General features: G+C 47.7%; 1 protein-coding gene across 1 annotated transcript; it reads right to left on the bottom strand.

Annotated features, from left to right (window-relative positions):
* Window positions 1-1,420: 1,420 nt before the first annotated feature.
* ING2 (inhibitor of growth family member 2) lies at window positions 1,421-6,580 on the bottom strand. The gene is made up of 2 exons (XM_064449651.1): window positions 6,106-6,580; window positions 1,421-2,693 (listed from the first exon to the last, which is right to left on the bottom strand). Exons 1-2 carry the CDS (start codon window positions 6,563-6,565, stop codon window positions 2,023-2,025), a joined length of 1,131 nt encoding a protein of 376 aa, XP_064305721.1. The 5' UTR covers window positions 6,566-6,580; the 3' UTR covers window positions 1,421-2,022.
* Between the last annotated feature and the right edge of the window lie 12,068 nt (window positions 6,581-18,648).

Consider the following 18,648-nt stretch of genomic DNA (forward strand, 5'->3'; position numbering starts at 1 on the left):
CAAGAAGGACATTTAAGAATCATTAATTCGTCACAAATAGAAAAAGGGGTAAAATGCACAGAGGAGGACTTGCAATACTTGCCTGCAACAGCTGGCCTAATCATTTTCCATCAGTGGCCATGATCCATCCCCCTCAAGATGATTATCTTTGCAACCTCAGATTAGCCACTAGGCCTAGAAAGCAAGACAGGGCCTTGGGATAAGATTTACCTTCTCTCCCACCCTGCTGATGGTCAGAGACCTTACAGTAGCTTCCTGCAAGAGCTGTTTGCTTACTGCACTGCAGGGCTCCCCAGTGGAGCTAGTCCACTTAATAAATCTACAATTTTAGAGTAAAAACTCAAAGTGCTGGCTTTACGCTCCCCTGCCATATGTTAACTCGTATTACTTGCAAATGCTAAACCCTGTTAAGGAATCAGATCATAACTGTGGAAACAGGCTCGGTATTTTACGTAGCTTATAATATTTAGAGTCCTGTGCATTGATTCATACCATCTGGACTGACAGCACTGAGGCTTTCTTTATGCCAAGTGCAGTGCATCCAGCCCTCCAGCCCCAGCCATCACAGCCCTCTAGTGGAGATGCAGGAGGGAGTTATGATGGCATTCATCAATCAGTGGATGAGTAAAAGCAAGCCACTTCTGGGCTGCTCTCTGCCTTGCCAAGCCCACCAGGGCACAGGTGGTCTCATAGAAGAACATAGTTGAGCAAGAACCCTAGGTGCAAGCTTTGATACACCCGGTACACCACTCACTTCTCTGTTAGTGTCTCCCATTGCAGAGGAGCAGGAACAGCTGTTTTCATCTTTTTTCCACCACCTCTAAAGTAGAGGTGAGGAAGTTCACTTTTAACTACCACCCAAGTATGTTTAGACACTACTAGCATGCTTCAGGACAACACTGTTACTTAACCTGTCTGAAACCTGCTGGGATTTGTCTACTGGCTCTGTGCCAGTCAAGCTTGTTTTGTTTTTTATTATCTATCAAAACTTTTATTGAAAGCTTTTGCCTTCAGGCTTTTTAGATAGTTGCCCAAGTCCAAACACTGTGGTGCTGTGCTTAAAACCAGGTGGGGCCACACATGTACATAAATATCACTTAAGGAAAAGCAAAGTTTACATCCCACAGAATACCAGTCATGTGTCAGCTCTCTGGAGATTGATTCTGACAAAGATTTAATCACATTTGCAAATTCAGTTCCCCAAGATGTCAATATGCCCTCCTCTCAAGGGATCCTTGATCTATATAGGCAGTAGCAAAACATGAACGATCAAGGAAAGAGTTTTGGCATTAGAGAGACCATCTTAAACAATAAAGACCACATCAGGATGCTCAGCAGAACCCCAATAAAACCTACTAAGAATATCCAAAGCTGTGTATACACCATAATTCTGTCATACCCAAAAACTGACTCCCAAGTGTAAAGTCACAAAGACAAGAGTTTAATATTGACCAAAAAAAAAAAAGCTTAAGTTAGTGGTATTTTCTTCCTTGAAATAACATACTGGTCATACGAAAGTCACTGAAGAGGTCTGCTTTTAGCTCGGAAGACTTACAGTTACAGCTGAATTCCAAAACCCTAATTCCAAATGTGTGATGTTAACACAAAAACTGAGAACTTAAGACCTGGGATAAAGAACAAATTCAGTTGTTAAGATTCTAGCAATTATGTGAGGCCTTTCCACACCTTTCCCATAACATGAAAGGTTCTTCAGTATCTTTCCCACTACCATTATTTCAAGATTCACAAGGTTCTTTAAAATACTAATGGGGTTAAATCGAAACCAAGCGCCATATGCTTGTAATGTCTTCTGTGAAGGTCTGAAGCCACCCTGTTTCAATTATTTGGTTATTCAGTGCAGAAAGTTAAAGATCACAGAAGGTATAACAGCTTTTAATACTCCATTAATATTATAGATTAAAAATTATTGCATAGTCTTATGCATTTCCTAAAACAGCGTTCTCTGGAAATTAAACATTTTAATATAAAAGGAGCAACTCTTTAAAACATGAATTGCTTTCACTACCTCGATCTTCTATCTTTTTTTGATTTGTCAGTACATTTGTCCATCGTTTTCTCATTGTCTCCTCTGCACTTGGGGCAATACCATTTCCCCTTTGGTTTGTAGGTAAGTCCAACACATGAAAAGTGGAACCACTCAATAGGACATTGTTCATTATCACATCCTATCATTTCGCCGTAAGACACTTGGTTGCATAAGCAGTAAGTCGGTTCATTGGGATCAATTGCAAATTCTACAGGAGAAACCTCTCTCTCTTGTTTGGCTTTGGAGCGTTTTTTCTTCTTAGAAGATTTAGACCTTTTTTCCTTAGGTGGCTGGTCATCGCAGTCATCAATACCATTCGCTATATGGCACAGATCACGGCTTTCACTGGTTCGCTGGCGGCGAGGTCTACGTGAAGATCTCTCTGGCTGGCAGGACTCCATCTTTGCCTTTTCTAGAGGCTTTTCGTTCTCAGACAGATCTTGAAAACACTGAGAGTGTGTTTCCATTTGCCGGGCTCTATTCTCTACCAGTTCTAGCATCTGAGTAACTATTTGAATTTTTTCATCTCCAAGTTCTTGGCTGTTGATTAGTGCACGCTTAAGATGCTGCTGCAAGCGTTTCTTCTGAACAGGATCATTTTCTGACTTGTATTTTTCATAGACATCATCTATTTCTTTTAATGCTTCTATAAAATAAAGATAATAGGAATAATTACACAAGATGGAACATGCTCAAGAAAATATAGAAATACATTTCTAACTGATGAGAAATAGTACAAATTTTAATTATAGTATACCCTAGTGGGCTAGATCAGATATTTTATTCAAATTGCATGTGATCATCGAATCAGTGTTTAAGATCACAATCTGTTGCAAGGAAAGATGCTCAAGTTCTAAGAAAAAACAAGCTTATTTTAGCCATTAAAAAAAAAAAGGGATCACCAAAGAAAGGGGACCATAGCTGCTGAAGTGTGGATAGTCCAGCATTAATTTCTATTGAGAGTCCTTACCACAGCAGTTCCAAAATCATGGCCTACAAACCAGAGCAGTAGCTTATTGTACCATAGAGAAACTTAGAATTCATATATTTGTTATGTATCATGATATGTAACACTCCAGAATCAGGATATCCAGGTCCTCTGCCCTCCCCTTCTTCATCTAAAGGTTTGGTGCTACACTTTCAAGTAGACATAGTTATAAAAGGATTATGACAACTGAAGCTACACAACAGCAAATTTACAATCAGGATTTAAATCAACTTAAACCCCTCAAAATGCTTTTCCTATTACCAAGACAAATTACAGCAAGTTGCATTTTAAAATTGATGCTGAACTTTTTAGAATAGGTGATCTACTGTTTAGTGCATCACAGGGTATTTTATGCAACTAGTAATCAGTGGCTCCATTTGACTTGTTAGCTTTTCTTCTTGCAAGCCATGCAAAGTAACTGGATGAATTGTGCAAATCTTTTGTAAAATTTAGTTCTTAGAAGCAAGTTTAATGAACCCAAATACAAGGTTAACAAGTGTCTTATTAGCCAGTCATAGTCTGTACTCTCTTGTTCTGTATTGCTGGATTTTAAAACAGTGTTTTCCAGACCAAAAGTTACACTAGATCTATGCATAAAAGACAGAGATTGCTAGCGCAGAAGGAAAGAGATATCAGACCTGACAGCGAAGCCTAACGCAGTGTTAGATACAGTACTGGTTCCTTCAGAAACAACTTAAGGATTTTATTTGAACAGGCAATGGAATTTATGAATGATCCTATTTACTTCTGAAGTGAGAGGATATGCAGTACAATCTCTTCCTAAAGACCTGCGTTTCACAAACTGGTTTTCATTTTTAAAGAATTTGTCTGCATTGTGCAGCTGTGAAATGATTCAAGCTTGTGCTAAAGAGAAGCCATAGATATTATCTCAACATTGTTCACAGTGATTTTTTTTCCTGCTGACATCTTGAAACAGCAGCTTAAAGCGTGAACGGACACTTTTTACTATAAATTCTGAAACCTGTATAACAGGAGCCAACAGCATTTTGTTCTGTTCCAGACTTTCACTAGAGGAAGATAAAAATCACTACTCTGCCTGTCCAATAACTCACTCAACCTATTTTTTCCTCAATACTAGCATTCCAGCTACCATTAGAAACAGAAGCTTCGTTTCCCTGCATCTTCAGTTGCATCACTTGCCTGTTGCCCTGACTAGGGGTGGGGGAAGTCTTACTCTCAGCTCCTGAAAAGCCTAGAGTAAGGTACTTTGTAGACTGTTGAACTAGAAAGGCACAACCAAAGCACAATATTCTGCAGCCACATTATATCCCACCCAGCCTTTTTTTTTTTTTTCCTTTTTTTCTTTTTGGGGGGCGGAAGGAAGCGTAGGTGTAGTTACACAGATTTCCCATATCGGGAATGCCTTGCCCAGAACCACCCACAAGCAATAACTGTTGGCTTTTTCACACGGTGACAGAGAACAACATTCACCCTATGCTGATTATTCCCTGGATGCAGCCCGTGCAGATATGCTGCACACTTTAAACGGGTCACCATCCATTAAAAAAGAGAACTTTTGGGTTGACAGAGATACAAGTTAACCAAACTCCTTGTCAGCCCCTAAGGTTAGAGAAGGCATCCATATACCAAGCTAAATAGCTCTGAAACCCGTTAAAAAAAACCCCAAACCTAAACAAACAACACAAACGAAGGCCAAGCGCTCATTACAGATAATCTGATTTAAATTTGGTGGAGCTAACAGAAGCTAAAAGGACTTCAGTTTTCCAAGTACAGGAGTGGCTTTGTGCCTCCTACATGAACTATCACTACCTTTTAAATTAGCTGAAATTATACAGCACTGCTTTTACATCTTCAGGCTTGGGCCAAAAATATTTTTATTAAATTTTTAGGGGGGTTGGGTTTTTTCTTGACTTCGGAAAAAACGGCAACAAACCTCCGCTTTGGCCCAGTATTGTATTCGTGACTGGAGGAACACATTTAGGAGATACAGCCTAAATAAAAAACTGAATCTAATCAAGAGAGACCTAGACCCGTGGTCACCACAGACCAGGTAAAGAGGCTGCTAGGCAGTGCAGCCTCGACTAAGAATTCAAAATGCTGTAGACGTGTCTATGCCCTTTAGACCCTAAAACACAGAAAACTTACAAAAGGCTGTTGTTATGTATCTTCCCGGGTAATTAGAAAGATAATTGAAAAGATCCGTTTGCATTTAACGTCTGAAAGGCCTCAACGGTCCTGTCCCCCCGCCCATAGCGAAGCAAGCCTCCCACTAGGAGGGGAGATGCGGCTCTAGTTCCTGCTCCGCGGGACCAACCCTCCCCCCCCCCCCCGCGGGTCCTTCCCACCCGTGCGCCGCAGCACGGCTCCAGCGGGAATGCTCTCCAGGAGCCGGTCCCCCCGCGTGATCCGGCCGCAGTCAGAGGTGAAAGATGCCGCGGCCGCGTAGCCCCAGAGCGCGAGGCGCAATGGATTTAATTGGCATTTAACCCGCACCTCGGCGGAAGCCCCGCGTTTGAAGTTCAGGGTAACTTCCCGCCCCGCCGACCCCGCCATTGCCGGCGCTTTGGGCAGCCCCGCCGTGTGCTGCCCCTCGGGCCAGCGGTTTGCCGAGCCGCCGTCCGCCGTGGGGCGCGGGCACGGCTGTAAAACCGAGCCCCCCGCCCCGTCACCAGCAGCGCCGCCGCCGGTTCGATCGGCCGGGCCGCCCGGCGGCGGAGGGGAGGCGGTGCGGGAGCGGCCCCGAACGGCGGAGCTGGGAGCCAGGGCCTAGCTGCGGGCAGCGAGGCATCACCGGCTCCCACCGCCCCCGAGGCGGGGCCGCCGCCGCCACCCTCCCTCCTTCCCCCGGGAAGGACCGGGGGCCACCGGCACCGCCGCGGGTTCAGCCCCCCCGCAGGCCTCAGCGAGGGGCCCAGCCCAGTCCAACCCGGCCGCCCACCCCCCAACCCACCCCCCCCGCCGGGCCCGCCCCGGCTCCGGCCCCGGCCCCTCCGCGCCGGGCGCATGTGCGGCGGGAGGGCGGGCGTCCCCCGCCCCCCCCGCCGCCCGGTGCCCTGTGGCGGAGGCCGCGTCCCGCGGCGGCGCCCACCTTGGCACTGCGTGTCCATCTCCCGCAGCAGCGAGGCGTTGCGCTGGATGTCCAGCGGCAGCGACTCCACGCACTCCAGGTAGTCCTGCACGTACAGCGAGAGCAGCCGGGCCCGCTCCCCGCCCGGCGCCGCCGGCCCCGCAACCAGCTGCGGCCCCGCCAGCATCATCCCCCCCCGCCAGCAGCACATCCGCCGCCGCGCCGCCCGCACCGGGCGCGGGGTCCTCCGCGGCGGCCCCGCACCGATCCCTCCTCCTCCTCCTCCTCCTGCCGCCGCCGCCCCTCCGCCCGCCGGGGGCCGAGCTGCGGGGGCCGGGCTGAGGCGCCGTAGGAGTAAGTGCTGAGCCGGGCCGCTTCGGTTCGGGCTGCCCCTCCGCGGGGTCCCGCGCCCCTTCCCGCCGCCGCCGCCGGAGCAAAACCCACTCGGAGCCCCCGCCCCTGCCCGCTGGGCTGCGCGCATGCGCGAGGCCCTGCCCTTATAAGGCGCGGCTGGCGGCGCCGCGAGGCGTTCGCATTCTCCCGCCTTCCCCTTTCAGCCGTTCCTACTGGCCCGCCGCGCGGCAAGGGGTGGGAGCCAGCGCGGAGGGGGAGCTTCTCTTAAAGGCGCCCGCCTCCGCCGTTTCCGCGCCCAGGCGGTGTGGTGGTCCCCGTCGATGGGGTAGCGCGGGGTAGGGGGGGAACTACCGACTCTGCGCAGCCCGACGGCGCGCGCAGCGAGTTGGCTGTCACCGACCGGCCCGCCCCTCCCGGTGCCCCGGCGGCGCCCGCGCGTGGGTGTGAGCGTGCGGCAGTTGTGGGGGGCGCTAAGGCGCCACGCGCGCCGGGCGGGGCGGAATGGAAGCTCCCCCAACGGCGGGGCGCCTCCCCCCGCCATCTCGGCGCCCAGCCTTACCGGGCGGCCCGCCGCGTCCTCCAGCCCCGCCGCCTTCCCGGGGGCAGCAGGAGCCGGCGTGAGCCCCCTGCTGCGGGCGCGGCCCGGCTGGGCCTGTGTGAGGCGAAGGTAGAGGGAGCAGAAACGACCACCGGGTGTGAGTAGCCCCCCGTTACCTCCAGTTTCCAGTCAGCTTCTGCGGCCGCAGGGATGCTGACAAGGCGGGGAGCGGTGCTGTGAGGCGGCCCGGGGCCGCGGGTGTCTCTGGGGGGAGATCCCCGGGGGTCCCTCAGGCGCCCCTCCGCTCGCCTTCCTGGGGCGTGCTTATTAGCGCTGATGAACGCCTTTCTCCGGTCAGGCCACCCGTGGTTATTCGCTCTTCCCAAAACGTATCCCGTCCCCGGAGGCCCTGCGGAGTTCATCTCGAGGGTGTGTTGGGGCTGTCGCGGGTTGCGCTTGTTCCCTGTGCAGGCCGTGAAACTGCACCGTATCTTCAGTCATAGTCCTGGACCTTTCCGCGTTTCCGGGAGGTAATACAAAATACTTCTGAGCAAGCAGAAGAGTGCAGAAGTTTTGCATTTGATGCGGAAACCTTACCCTTTGCACCGTCCTCTCCTTTCTTGGAATATTTTGGCATGCAAAATAATCTGCAAGCACTGATGGCACTAAATCTCTCAAAACCCACCTTTCCAAAGACATTGTGTCTGACAGGAGTGGACTGTGAGTTTCGTTGCAATAAAACGTATATGCACATTAAATTGTTTGCAAATGGCTCGCGTGTTTCTCTCCCAATGTTGTTGTGAACTATATCTACAACAATTTATTGCCGAAGAGCAGTTTTCATCACGAGGTGAGGTTTGTACCGATAGCAGAGTGACGGCCTATGTGCAGGGGAGGCAAGTTCCTGTCTGGTACACAAGAGTGTGCTGCATAGTCAAGCTTTTCTCACTGTAGCAGTTGATAGGGTGAGGCATCTACTTAATTCATATCCTTCAACTATATTCTTATAGCAGCAGTTAGGCTGTTCTTGCCCATAAGAAGAGCTACCTTATTTGGCTTTAAAGAAGAGCAAAATTAGTTGGGATAAACTAATACTTAGGGAAGCTGAGTGGCCTTCTATCCCAAGGAATCATTTCAGAGAGTTTTGAATAAGGCGTCAGAGAAGTTTAGCCTTTTGAAACACACTTGCCTGCCAACGAATTTCCCAATTTTGACTGAGTGTCCTGGCTTCCCCAAGGCTGTGGCAGAATTTGTGTCAAATGTTGGCCACAACAAATATAGTAGTAAACAAAAGTAGAAATACACATTTTAGCTATACAATTCTTCCTACTGGGAGAATGACATAAAGCAGATGGAATTACTAAAAGGCTGAGACTTCATGCCCACCTCTTTTTCAGGCATTTTTCTGAACTTTTCTACATGAATAATGATGGGTAAGCATCGGGTAAAAAAAATCATGTAGAGTCTTGAAACATCCTGAGGAGACATTTTGCATTATATTGCATTTATATTTCAGGAATCTGGAAAAAAAGTGGGGGGAAATATGACATCTGGCAAACTTAGAAAAAAAACCATCATAGATTATTGAATTCAAGGGTAAAATGAAAAAAAAATATATATCCAACCCCCAAAAAGCCCTTCTGTCTTACATTCCTACCTTTAGGTAAGTGGCTAGCACTAAAAGAGTACCCACACTCATCCTGTAGATAACATTTCAGGATGGCATGATCTAGAGTAGCGGTTAAGCAGCAGCACAGGTTGCGCAGAGAGGTTGTGTAGTGTCCATCCTTGGCTATTTTTGGAGCCTAACTGGATGAGGCCTGGATGAGTCTAACTCGATCAGGCACAACCTGATCTGGCTCTGAAGCTGGCTCTGCTTTGGTGGCCTCCAGAGGGTCCCTTCCAGCCTACTTTTTTCCCTACAATTCTGTGAATACATGATCTGTGCCAAATGGCTCCATGGCTATTCCTATGACAAAAGTAGCGTGTTGAACCTTGCGGACTTTATCTGACCAGGCACAGATCAGCATCTCACATGGTAGCAGGCTGCAAGTATTATTTTCTTAAGATCCCAGTTCACAAAAGTATTTAAACACATTCTTAACTTTCAACTAATGCAGCTGCTAAGCTGGTATCCTACGTGACAGTGATTTTCATACGTCTACGATGTTGAGTAATTGTAGCTGTAGACGGATGATTTTGGCCGAGTCAGCAATGCATTGGAAAGTTCATAAAGATGAATGAAAACAAAGTTGTAGGCAGTACTTTCAAAACATTCTTTCTTACGCTGATGTCACTCCGGCCAAAAAAACAGGAAGTCTGAAGCTCAGTGTGCTCATCTTCTTAAGAGGACACCTTCAACTTAAAATCCGTAATGCCAGTAAAAACAGCTGCTTCTTTTTTGTGTATTGTGGCTCAGATTAATGAAGCTAAGCCTCAGATCATTTTATGCTACTTGTCTAATTTTTGTGCAGATTTAGAAAGTAAAAATAACTTAGTTACCTTCACTTCCATCAGCAGTAAACTGCTGAAACTTTATTGTGTGGTGTTCATTGCTGTCACTTCTGAGTAACCAAAGCCCCATCGACTGAACTCTTTCATTTAATATTAACAGATAATGCTTGCTGTACAGGCAAAAAGCACTACTTGCATACCAGTGCAAAAGGACCTGGATTAATATAAGTGATACAATATTCTTTAGAAAGATGTTGGCAGTTTTGAGGTGTTGTGTTTCTGCTTGTAGTAAGTTTGAATGGCTGTATCGTTCTGCCCTTGCATGAAGAAACAAAGCTGAGAACTAGAGATTTCCCTTACAGAGCAGAAAAATAAAGCAAAAATGTTCATTAAACATTGACATGTTATTTAAAATTAAATGTCAATTACAATTAAATATTAATTTAGAAATAACATTTTGGCATCGCTTTTTTCCTGACAAAAAACTATGTATGCATTGTTGGTAAAGAAATAGCCAAGGAAGTCTTTTTAGAATAATTCATAACGTTTGTTACAGGTGGTTTCTGTTTTTAAAACTTGCTGTTTGTGACCAGGGGGGAAGCAGCATCTAAGGTACCACAGAGATCAGCTAATGTTTCCTGAATTTAAATGTTGTCTGCTGGTTTCTAACACTTAAATAAAGATTTAAATTTTGAGTAGTCTTAAGAATGCAGCAGTAATGTTAGACCAGATGTCCCTAGGAAGCTCAGGAGGGAGGAAAGCAAGAATAGCCAGTCTCAATTCTGTGGTTTGATCATGCCTCAAAATGGCTAGGAGCAAGCACAGGAGAATTTTGATGCACTGGACTCAAGTTTGCAGGTTGGTAGCCTATGTGACCCAGCTATGTCTCTTCTTTCGATGACTGTGAGGATAATCTGGAGATAAGAGGAGGCATGGTAGAGCAAAACGCTGCTCTTTGTAGAGATGGACAGGCAGACTGATGTTTCCGCTAACCCTCTCCACTAAGTGGAGATTTATCAATTTGAGGTTGACCTTCACAGTGGTGTCGGGGATGTGTTGTTAGGGTGTATTGCATAAAACCTGCCTCAGTGGTTGTCTTCCGAGAGTAAATAATACACAGAAGTCATATAGTCAATTTATTTAGATTTATTTATATGTCTCTAAACTACCCCCACTTTTCACGGAGAATAGATCCCAACAGTTTTGTTTCTTTATAATTTCCCAGTATAGTTTTTAAGAGTCCCCTTCTTGTGAAAGATTATTTCATTATATTATGGATTTTACTGTGATAAAATATTTCCAGATATTTAATCCAACTCCTATTTTTCCCGTTTGCAGTTGTGCCTCTCTTCTTTGTAATCCTGATCTTACATCCTCAAATTATAGCTGATTCCTGTCCTGTTTCACCTAATAATACACAAGTTCATTCAATTTTTTTCAGCTTTCCATTGATAGTACACCAGTACAGGCTGGGGGCTGACCTACTGGAAGGCGGCTGTTGAGAAGGACCTGGGAGTGCTGGTGGACAGCAAGCTGACCATGAGCCAACAATGTGCCCTTGTGGCCAAGAAGGCCAACAATATTCTGGGCTGCATTAAAAGGAGTGTGGCCAGCAGGGCGAGAGAGGTTATCCTCCCCCTCTACTCTGCTCTAGTGAGGCCACATTTGGAGTGCTGGGTCCAGTTTTGGGCCCCCCAGTTTAAGAGGGACAGGGAACTGCTTGAGCAAGTGCAGCAGAGAGCTACGAAGATGATCAGGGGATTGGAGCATCTCCCATACAAGGAAAGGCTGAGAGACCTGGGTTTGCTTAGCCTCGAGAAGAGAAGGCTGAGGTGGGATTTCATCAATACCTATAAATATCTAAAGGGTGGGTGTCAGGATGGTGGGACTAGGCTCTTTTCATTAGTGCCCAGCAACAGGACAAGGGGCGATGGGCACAAGTTGGAACATACAAAGTTCCACCTCAATAGGAGAAAAAACTTCCTTACTGTGAGGGTGACAGAGCGGTGGAACAGGCTGCCCAGGGAGGTTGTGGAGTCTCCTTCCCTGGAGACATTCAAAACCTGCCTGGACGCGTTCCTGTGCCCCCTGCTCTAGGTGTGCCTGCTCAAGCAGGGGGGGTTGGACAAGATGATCTCCAGAGGTCCCTCCCAACCCCTGCCATTCTGTGATTCTGTGATTCTGTGTGATAGCTGTGCTGGTTTTGGCTGGGATAGAGTTAATTTTCTTCACAGTAGCTGGTATGGGGCTATTTTTTGGATTTGTGCTGGAAACTGTTGATAACACAGGGATGTTTTCGTTACTGCTGAGCAGCGCTTACACAGAGCCAAGGCCTTTTCTGCTCCTCACCCCACCCCACCAGCGAGGGGGTTGGGGGTGCACAAGAAGCTGGGAGGGGGCACAGCTGGGACAGCTGACCCCAACTGACCAGAGGGATATTCCATACCATATGATGTCATGCTCAGCATATAAGGCTGGGGGACAAAGAAGGAAGTGGGAACGTTCAGAGTGATCATTTGTCCTCCCAAGTAACTATTAGGTGTGATGGAGCCCTGCTTTCCTGGAGATGGCTGAAGACCTGCCTGCCCATGGGAAGTAGTGAAGGAATTCCTTGTTTTGCTTTGCTGGCATGTGCAGCTTTTGCTTTACTTATTAAACTGTCTTTATCGTAACCCACGAGCTTTCTTACTTTTACCCTTCCGATACTCTCCCCCACCCCACTGCAGGGTGAGTGAATGAGGGGCCATGTGGTGCTTAGTTGCTGGCTGAGGTCAAATCACAACAATAACCCAGGAAAAGTTTCCACCTGTGGAAAAACAATGAAAAGCAGCATTATTGTTGAGGACAAGTCCATAAGGGCCTCTCTATTTGAAAGACCTACTTGGCATTTAGTGGAAATGCTCAAAGGATGATAACAGGGTGCTTCTTCTAAGCTAATGGAACAGAATGGATTTTTGATATATATTTCTTGGCATGTATGCATCTCTGGTTTTCATGGGATGAAGAGGTTGAAGAATTTTCCAAGATACCAAGAAAAGAAACGCAAAGAAAAGAAAGAATTAGTACAAGCCAGATGGGCTTTTTAAAAAGCCAGCTGAAGAAAGCTATGAGCCATAGAAAGGTCATCTAGGACTGCCATAGCTGACCCACATATAGGTGATATTCCAGGGAGAGGCTATCCTTGCCAGGGCTACACAGGTAGTAGCGTGTTTGTCCGGGTAAGCTATTCTTGAAAACATCTCTTACATCAGGTCGTCCAAAAAAGATACTTCCCTGTAATGGAAGATGTAATCACTTTTGATTTTCCTTAAATATTAGGCTTGATTTATCTGGTGGAACACAAATCATATGGAAACAACCATTACTATTTTTTTTCTTTCATTTACACAAGTGTAGGATGCCTAAAAATAAGACATGGGCTATCACCAGGTCATTTCAGTCAGGTGACAAACTAGACCAGTACATTTCCTGAAAACATTGGCATGTGGTTTTTTTCCCAGCTAGCCTCATCCTCAGCTGTATCAAAGAGCTCTCTAGCACCAAATAACAAACATCCTGCACTGATCAGGAGATCTGTGTTCTTCCTTATCCAAATGCAAACATCTGTTCAAAAACTAGAGAAGTTCCACATTTTCTGCCAACATGCTTTAAAAGAAAATTTCTTCCTGAGCCCAAATTAGTGATCACTTGGATTGTTTTAACATGAGGAAGAGGGCAGCTGCAATATTCAGCTCATATTTTTTCTTCAAACTGATGGGTTCTGTTTATTTCACCTCAGGCAGAGTGAAAAATGGAGTAAAGCGTGCAAACTAAGTTTACTTCATGCTTTGTTTTGTAATAACTATCTGCTTTTGCAGTTCTTCCCATTCAGCTTCCATACTCTACTCCTGTGTCTGTACCCAAAGGTGTTTTGAGGAGTTGATAGGCCCAAGACAGGAGATGTTAAGCAAGTCACTTTTATATGACATCACTGCTTCCATCAGAGCGCACTGACATATTGTTGCTTTGTTTTGAGCAGAACCACACTGCTCCTTTTCAAAAGTATCCGCTCCATTCAGAACACCCTCTGGAAGTCAGCAGGAGCTGGACAACACCAGCTTCTCCCAGGTGCTGTGCAGCATGCTGGCTGGTGTAGGCGCTGCAGCTCCTTAGAGGAGGGGGACACTGCTAACCAGCTGAGGGGCAGCATCAGGCTGCTGTGATGGCCAGAGCCACATGGATCATTCCCTGTCATTTACAACACGGATCACTCCGCTCGTGGCTGAAGTAACAAGTCCCCGTTTTCCTCTCCAGGAAACAGCTTTCAGACAGTGACTTGTCTTCCTCACCTAGTGTTTTAAAGCGTAAACACTCGGTTGATTTGCTTTCTGGCTCAGAGCCAATCACCAAGCCAAAGAACACAGGAAGTGTGCAGATGGTGTTTAGGGAAGCCAGGTGAGGAGTGGTAACAAGTTATCTTATGCAAATATGCAGCAACCGTCCTTATCATCTTACCTGAGCCCTGAAGCTTGATCCTCTTCCATTCAAGTGGAAGAATCCAGGTGACTTTAATGGAAAAGAACTGAGCCCTTTTTGCGCACAATAAACAAAGGATATTTTATGTGCTCTTACCTGAGCTACACGCTAACGTGCGTCCTGCGTGACTGTGACTCTGCTACTCACCACAGGTCATGTGAAAAGCACATTCTTTCTTCTTCCTCTTGCGAGAAACAAACATACACAATCACACCTTTGTAATCAAGGTTGTGCAATGAGGGAAGGCAGCGCACCTGCAGGAAGTTTCAGTAGTTGATGGTTTTAGACATTCATAATCCTCTCTTGTATCGGGATGTTAATTTTCCTTTCCACCTCAGGAAATAAAGGTGGGAGTCATCCATCCAAATATGTCAAATGAGAGAGAATCTTAGTGTAAATAGGTCTTGCCCTAAAAATGTCTATAAAATGTCTTGCCCTAAAAATGACTGTAAGGGGAGTGCAGGTCTGTTGTCACAGATGTTAGTGAAATGAATTCCATTCCGTATGTGGAAATGGGGTAATTACATGCCTATAGTTACCATTTATGAATTTCAGAGTTCCCCTGAAAACTTGAAGAGAGTTTTGGCTTGCGTCATTAAAACTCCACACCGAACAGGAGAAAGCCTCATTACATTTCCCTCCTAGTGTGGTTTGTTTCTTTTTTTTTTTTCCTCTTTGGAATCTGTTTATCCAAACCTGGTACAAATGATTAGTCTCTACTACAACTGAAAAGTCACTGCAAATAGCACCAGGGAGTAATTTAATATCTTCAAAATAACTCTGTAGCAGCAAGTCACCTGCATTATGTGTTTCTTAGGGGTGCTGCTCTTGTGCAATTTTTTCAGTGCCACCACTTACTTCAAGTTACAAAAAATTAGTATTATTCTATACTGCTAATATGTGACTGAAGTACACTTTTTTTCCCAAGAACTGACAGAGTTTACGTTTGCTTTATTAGTCAGTTGTAATTGCAAGAAAAATTATTGGTTAAACAAGATTAATAGATCCCTAGCTTCTCACCCATCCTCTTCCCTGAAATAATAAACAGAAACGTGACATTTGCTCCAAACTAAGGAAGGATTTGGGGTGGAAGGCTATTGTCAAACTATGGGCAGCATCTGACTGAATATAGACTGTGGTTAAAACATAAACCACCAGAGGATTTGGAAAATCGGGCAAACATTGCTTAGATCGGCTTTGTTCCTAGTGACAAAGTATCTTTTGCCCAATGTGATTCATCTCTGAGAGTGGTGTTTAAAGCACATTGTTCCGCAGCTCGCTTGTGCCTGACAATTAATGTTATGTGACCATCAGTGACAGCTCAAACTTTAAAGGGCTGTAGGCTCAACGTCAGAGCTGAATGATGCATTTTTAGTTGCAGGAATGCCACCAGAGGAAGAAAATACCTAACTAATTGGTAACCAGTGGAACCCAATCTTCCATTGCCTTAGCAACAGGCAGTTGTGCTCAGAAATTATCATGTGCCGTTTTCATATTAGCCTGCAACATATTTGAAACTATTACTAGGTATGAACATAAACCCCCTATTTCTGAACGCTGGCTTGTGAGTGTGTCTTCAATGCCGAAGGAAACCTCTGCTGTCACTTACAACAGGCCAGCCGTATGTCTGAATAGTCACATGCCAGCGCTGGTAATACGCCGCGCAGGCCAGCTTGACGTGGGCAAGTATCCTCGCTCCACCACGTGCAGTAACTCTCTTCCTGTAATCACAGGCGTTCAGTGAAATCGCAGAGGTTTTAAATGCAGGCAAGGCAGGGAAGTGGAATTAATCACAGCCTAAAAATTGATACTTCCTGACAGCAGATTTAAAATGGGGGGTGGTGCAGGAGTAATGAGCATAAATGGCAATATTTTCTTAAAAACACATAACCTAGCTAATGGCAATACCTTTGCTGTGGCAGTGGCAACTAACAGAACCTTCCAGAAGGCACACAAATACAAGTTAATTGTTAAATAGACAAAACAGTGTGGCATATTATACGCTATGCAGAACATGGCAAAAACGCACATTTTTTAGCTGAAAGGGAAGCTTAAAAACTAGGCTATGAAGCAGATATTGCTGTTATTTTCTCTGCAGTTTGCATCTTATAAAGCAGGGGGATAGATCGGCCTAGCAAGAGAGACAGTGAGCATCAAAACAATCAATGTGTGCTTTTTCCCCCCAAGTCTTTGGACCACTAGACCATGCCATGTCAGCTTATTGCCATCTATAGCCAAGATGAATTTGATTTTTGATGTGTTCTCTCCTGTTAACAAATTTGAAAACCAACATTCACCATAAACTACAGGTGGGAGAATTTTGTCCAACACAGAGAAAACCAGCCCAAATTGTTAAAGTGCTGTAGTGCATCTTTAGGGCCAGAAGAGGAAAAGCAAACCCATGTCAGCCGCTGCACAAGCTTCAGCTTGTCTACACACGCTTGTCTGCAGCCTTCAGACTGTACTGCAGGTGCTACCTGCACTAGAGAGGGATGACAGCTCATGAAACGTTAGTTTCATACAGCCTTAGATACGTCCTTCTTAGCAGATGTGAAACTGGGACACTGGGATTTCATTACAGTCTCTCAACCAGAGAACTTCATGGAGCTGTGCCCTAGTTTAGTTCTTTCTTCTGGGATGGGTTGATAGCATTTTAGTTTGAAATCTCTTTTTTCCCACGTACATATAGTTGATCATGTGAAAAATTATGGGAGGAAAGAAAGATGCTCAAGTGGCTAAGACAGCAAGCAAAATGACAGCTCGAGCCTTTACCCTTTCAAAGCTCTGTGTGAAGCAGTTGGAGCTGTCAGAGCTACTTCTGCTCAGAGCTACTCCCTGTGCTGCACCCTGGTCACCTCTGCCTAGTGCTGAGGTCTGACATGGCTGAAAAGATGTCAGCGCGAGGATGCTGCTGGAAGAGGAGTGGCAGATGTTGGAAACCTGCAGGGTTTGCAGACTGTACTGTGCCTGTGCGTGGGCCATGTGCCTGTAGCTCAGGCAAAAAGAAAGGCGCTGCTCGTTCAGCTGGCCTGGGCTCACCACCAGAGCTTCAGAAATACCAAGCAAGCATGAACCAGAAGGAAGTGTTGGCTCTGGGCTGCGTGGGTGCCCTTTGGGTAAGGTGAGCACTAATCACACTGGGCCTGAGATGCCTGAACTTGGTGTTATTTTGGGGACCTCTGCCAGCGCTCTCCTGTTGTGTTTCATACCCAGACGTGATTGTAGGGCTCACTTCCATGGAGTTGAGCACGGTGACCTGTTGTTTGCTTGATACACTAGAAGCAAGAATGGCACTGCCTATGAAATGAATTCAGTTTATTAGTGCGGCTAGTACGTATGTGCGTGCGTGAGTGCCACAGGCAGCAGCATCTTGCGTAGTATTGGGGTGCGTAAGCATGAGAATCTGCCTGGAGCGTGCAGATAGCACTGGTGCCACTCACGGGTGGCAGGTGCCGGCCTCCTCTGGAGGCGAGCCCGGGGAGAGCGGGAGCACGCCCTGCCCTCACAGCCCTGCGCAGCGATGTCTGTGCTCCGCGCTACATCGGCTTCCGCGCTGTCACCTGGACACGCACCGGGCCCTCCTGCGTCCCATGTGTAACTTCTGCGTGGTGCAAAGGAACGCGACGAATCAATTCCACCGGCCTCTTGCTTTTCCTGGAGGAGGGAAGGAGGGAAACCTTCTTCGGGCAGGGACAGGAACGTCCCGCCGCCGGCAGCGGCAAAAGCGGATGTCCTGAGAGTGAGCCCCGTTCTGTTGGTGCGCCTGCGCACTACCTGCGTTCCTGTGGCCGTGACGAGAGCCCGCCCCGCGCCCGGCCGCTCGGCCCGGAGGCGTCTCGGCGGTGGCTGCCCGGGGCGGGGCGGGCGGGGGCGCCGGCGGCGCCCGGCACTCTCTGCCGGCGGTCCGGGGACTTTCCCCTAGGCGGGCGCGTGGCCCATGAGGAACAAGCGTCCTCCGTGCGTGGCCTAGCCAGCAGGTCTTCAGGGCATCCCGGCCTTTTCTTGCTGCACCCGCCGCCTTATATGAGGCGGCAGCCGGGGCGACCCCGAAGGTAGGGCGAGGACGTTCGCCGCCCCGTTTCCCTTTCCGCCGGTCTCCGCAGGGAGTGCACAGGCAGGGAGGCCGCCCCCGCCGGAGCGCCACGCACTCGGGTGGCCGCAATACCTGCCCCACTTAGGGTCCGCCGCCGCGGCGCCGCCCCGGGAAGGCATTACGCAAATAAAGGGGCGCGGCTCCGCCCCCCGAGGCGGGCGGCTGGCTAGGAGCCACGCCCCCCCGACGGCGCCTGCGCGGGGCCAGCGGCGGACCCCCGCCGGCGAGAGGCTCCAGCGTCGCCTTGCGGCCGGCGGCTTCCCCGCTCCGTCCGCCGCAAGCCGGGAAACCGAGCCTGGACCGGGAGCCCCGTGTAACCCGCTCGCAGCGACCGGCTGCCCCGGGGAGCCAGCCGTGCGCACGGGAGCCGTTCTAGCAGCCCCCAGAGGAAACAGGAGTCTTTCTAACGGCTGCAGTTTCCTGTACTCCCGCGGAAATCCCAGGGGCGGTTTTTCTTTCGGTTGCTCGTTCCATTTGTCCCTCCCGAGACAACTTTGCCCCCCTACAGCGTTAGCGCGTTAGTTCTAGCAGGGTCAGGCGAGACCGGCATCCCCATTGCCAGAGACCAGGGCAGCACCCAGAAGGCAACCCAGAGGCTTTAGAACTGACG

Source organism: Phalacrocorax carbo, chromosome 4 (assembly GCF_963921805.1).
Source record: "Phalacrocorax carbo chromosome 4, bPhaCar2.1, whole genome shotgun sequence".
NCBI classification, from domain to species: domain Eukaryota; kingdom Metazoa; phylum Chordata; class Aves; order Suliformes; family Phalacrocoracidae; genus Phalacrocorax; species Phalacrocorax carbo.

Excerpts from the sequence above, each read along its gene's own strand:
- ING2 (XM_064449651.1), bottom strand. The coding sequence starts at position 6,565 with ATGCGCGCAGCCCAGCGGGCAGGGGCGGGGGCTCCGAGTGGGTTTTGC. Across the intron at positions 2,694-6,105 it reads GATGGACACGCAGTGCCAAG|AAGCATTAAAAGAAATAGAT; the intron begins GTGGGCGCCGCC and ends TTTATTTTATAG.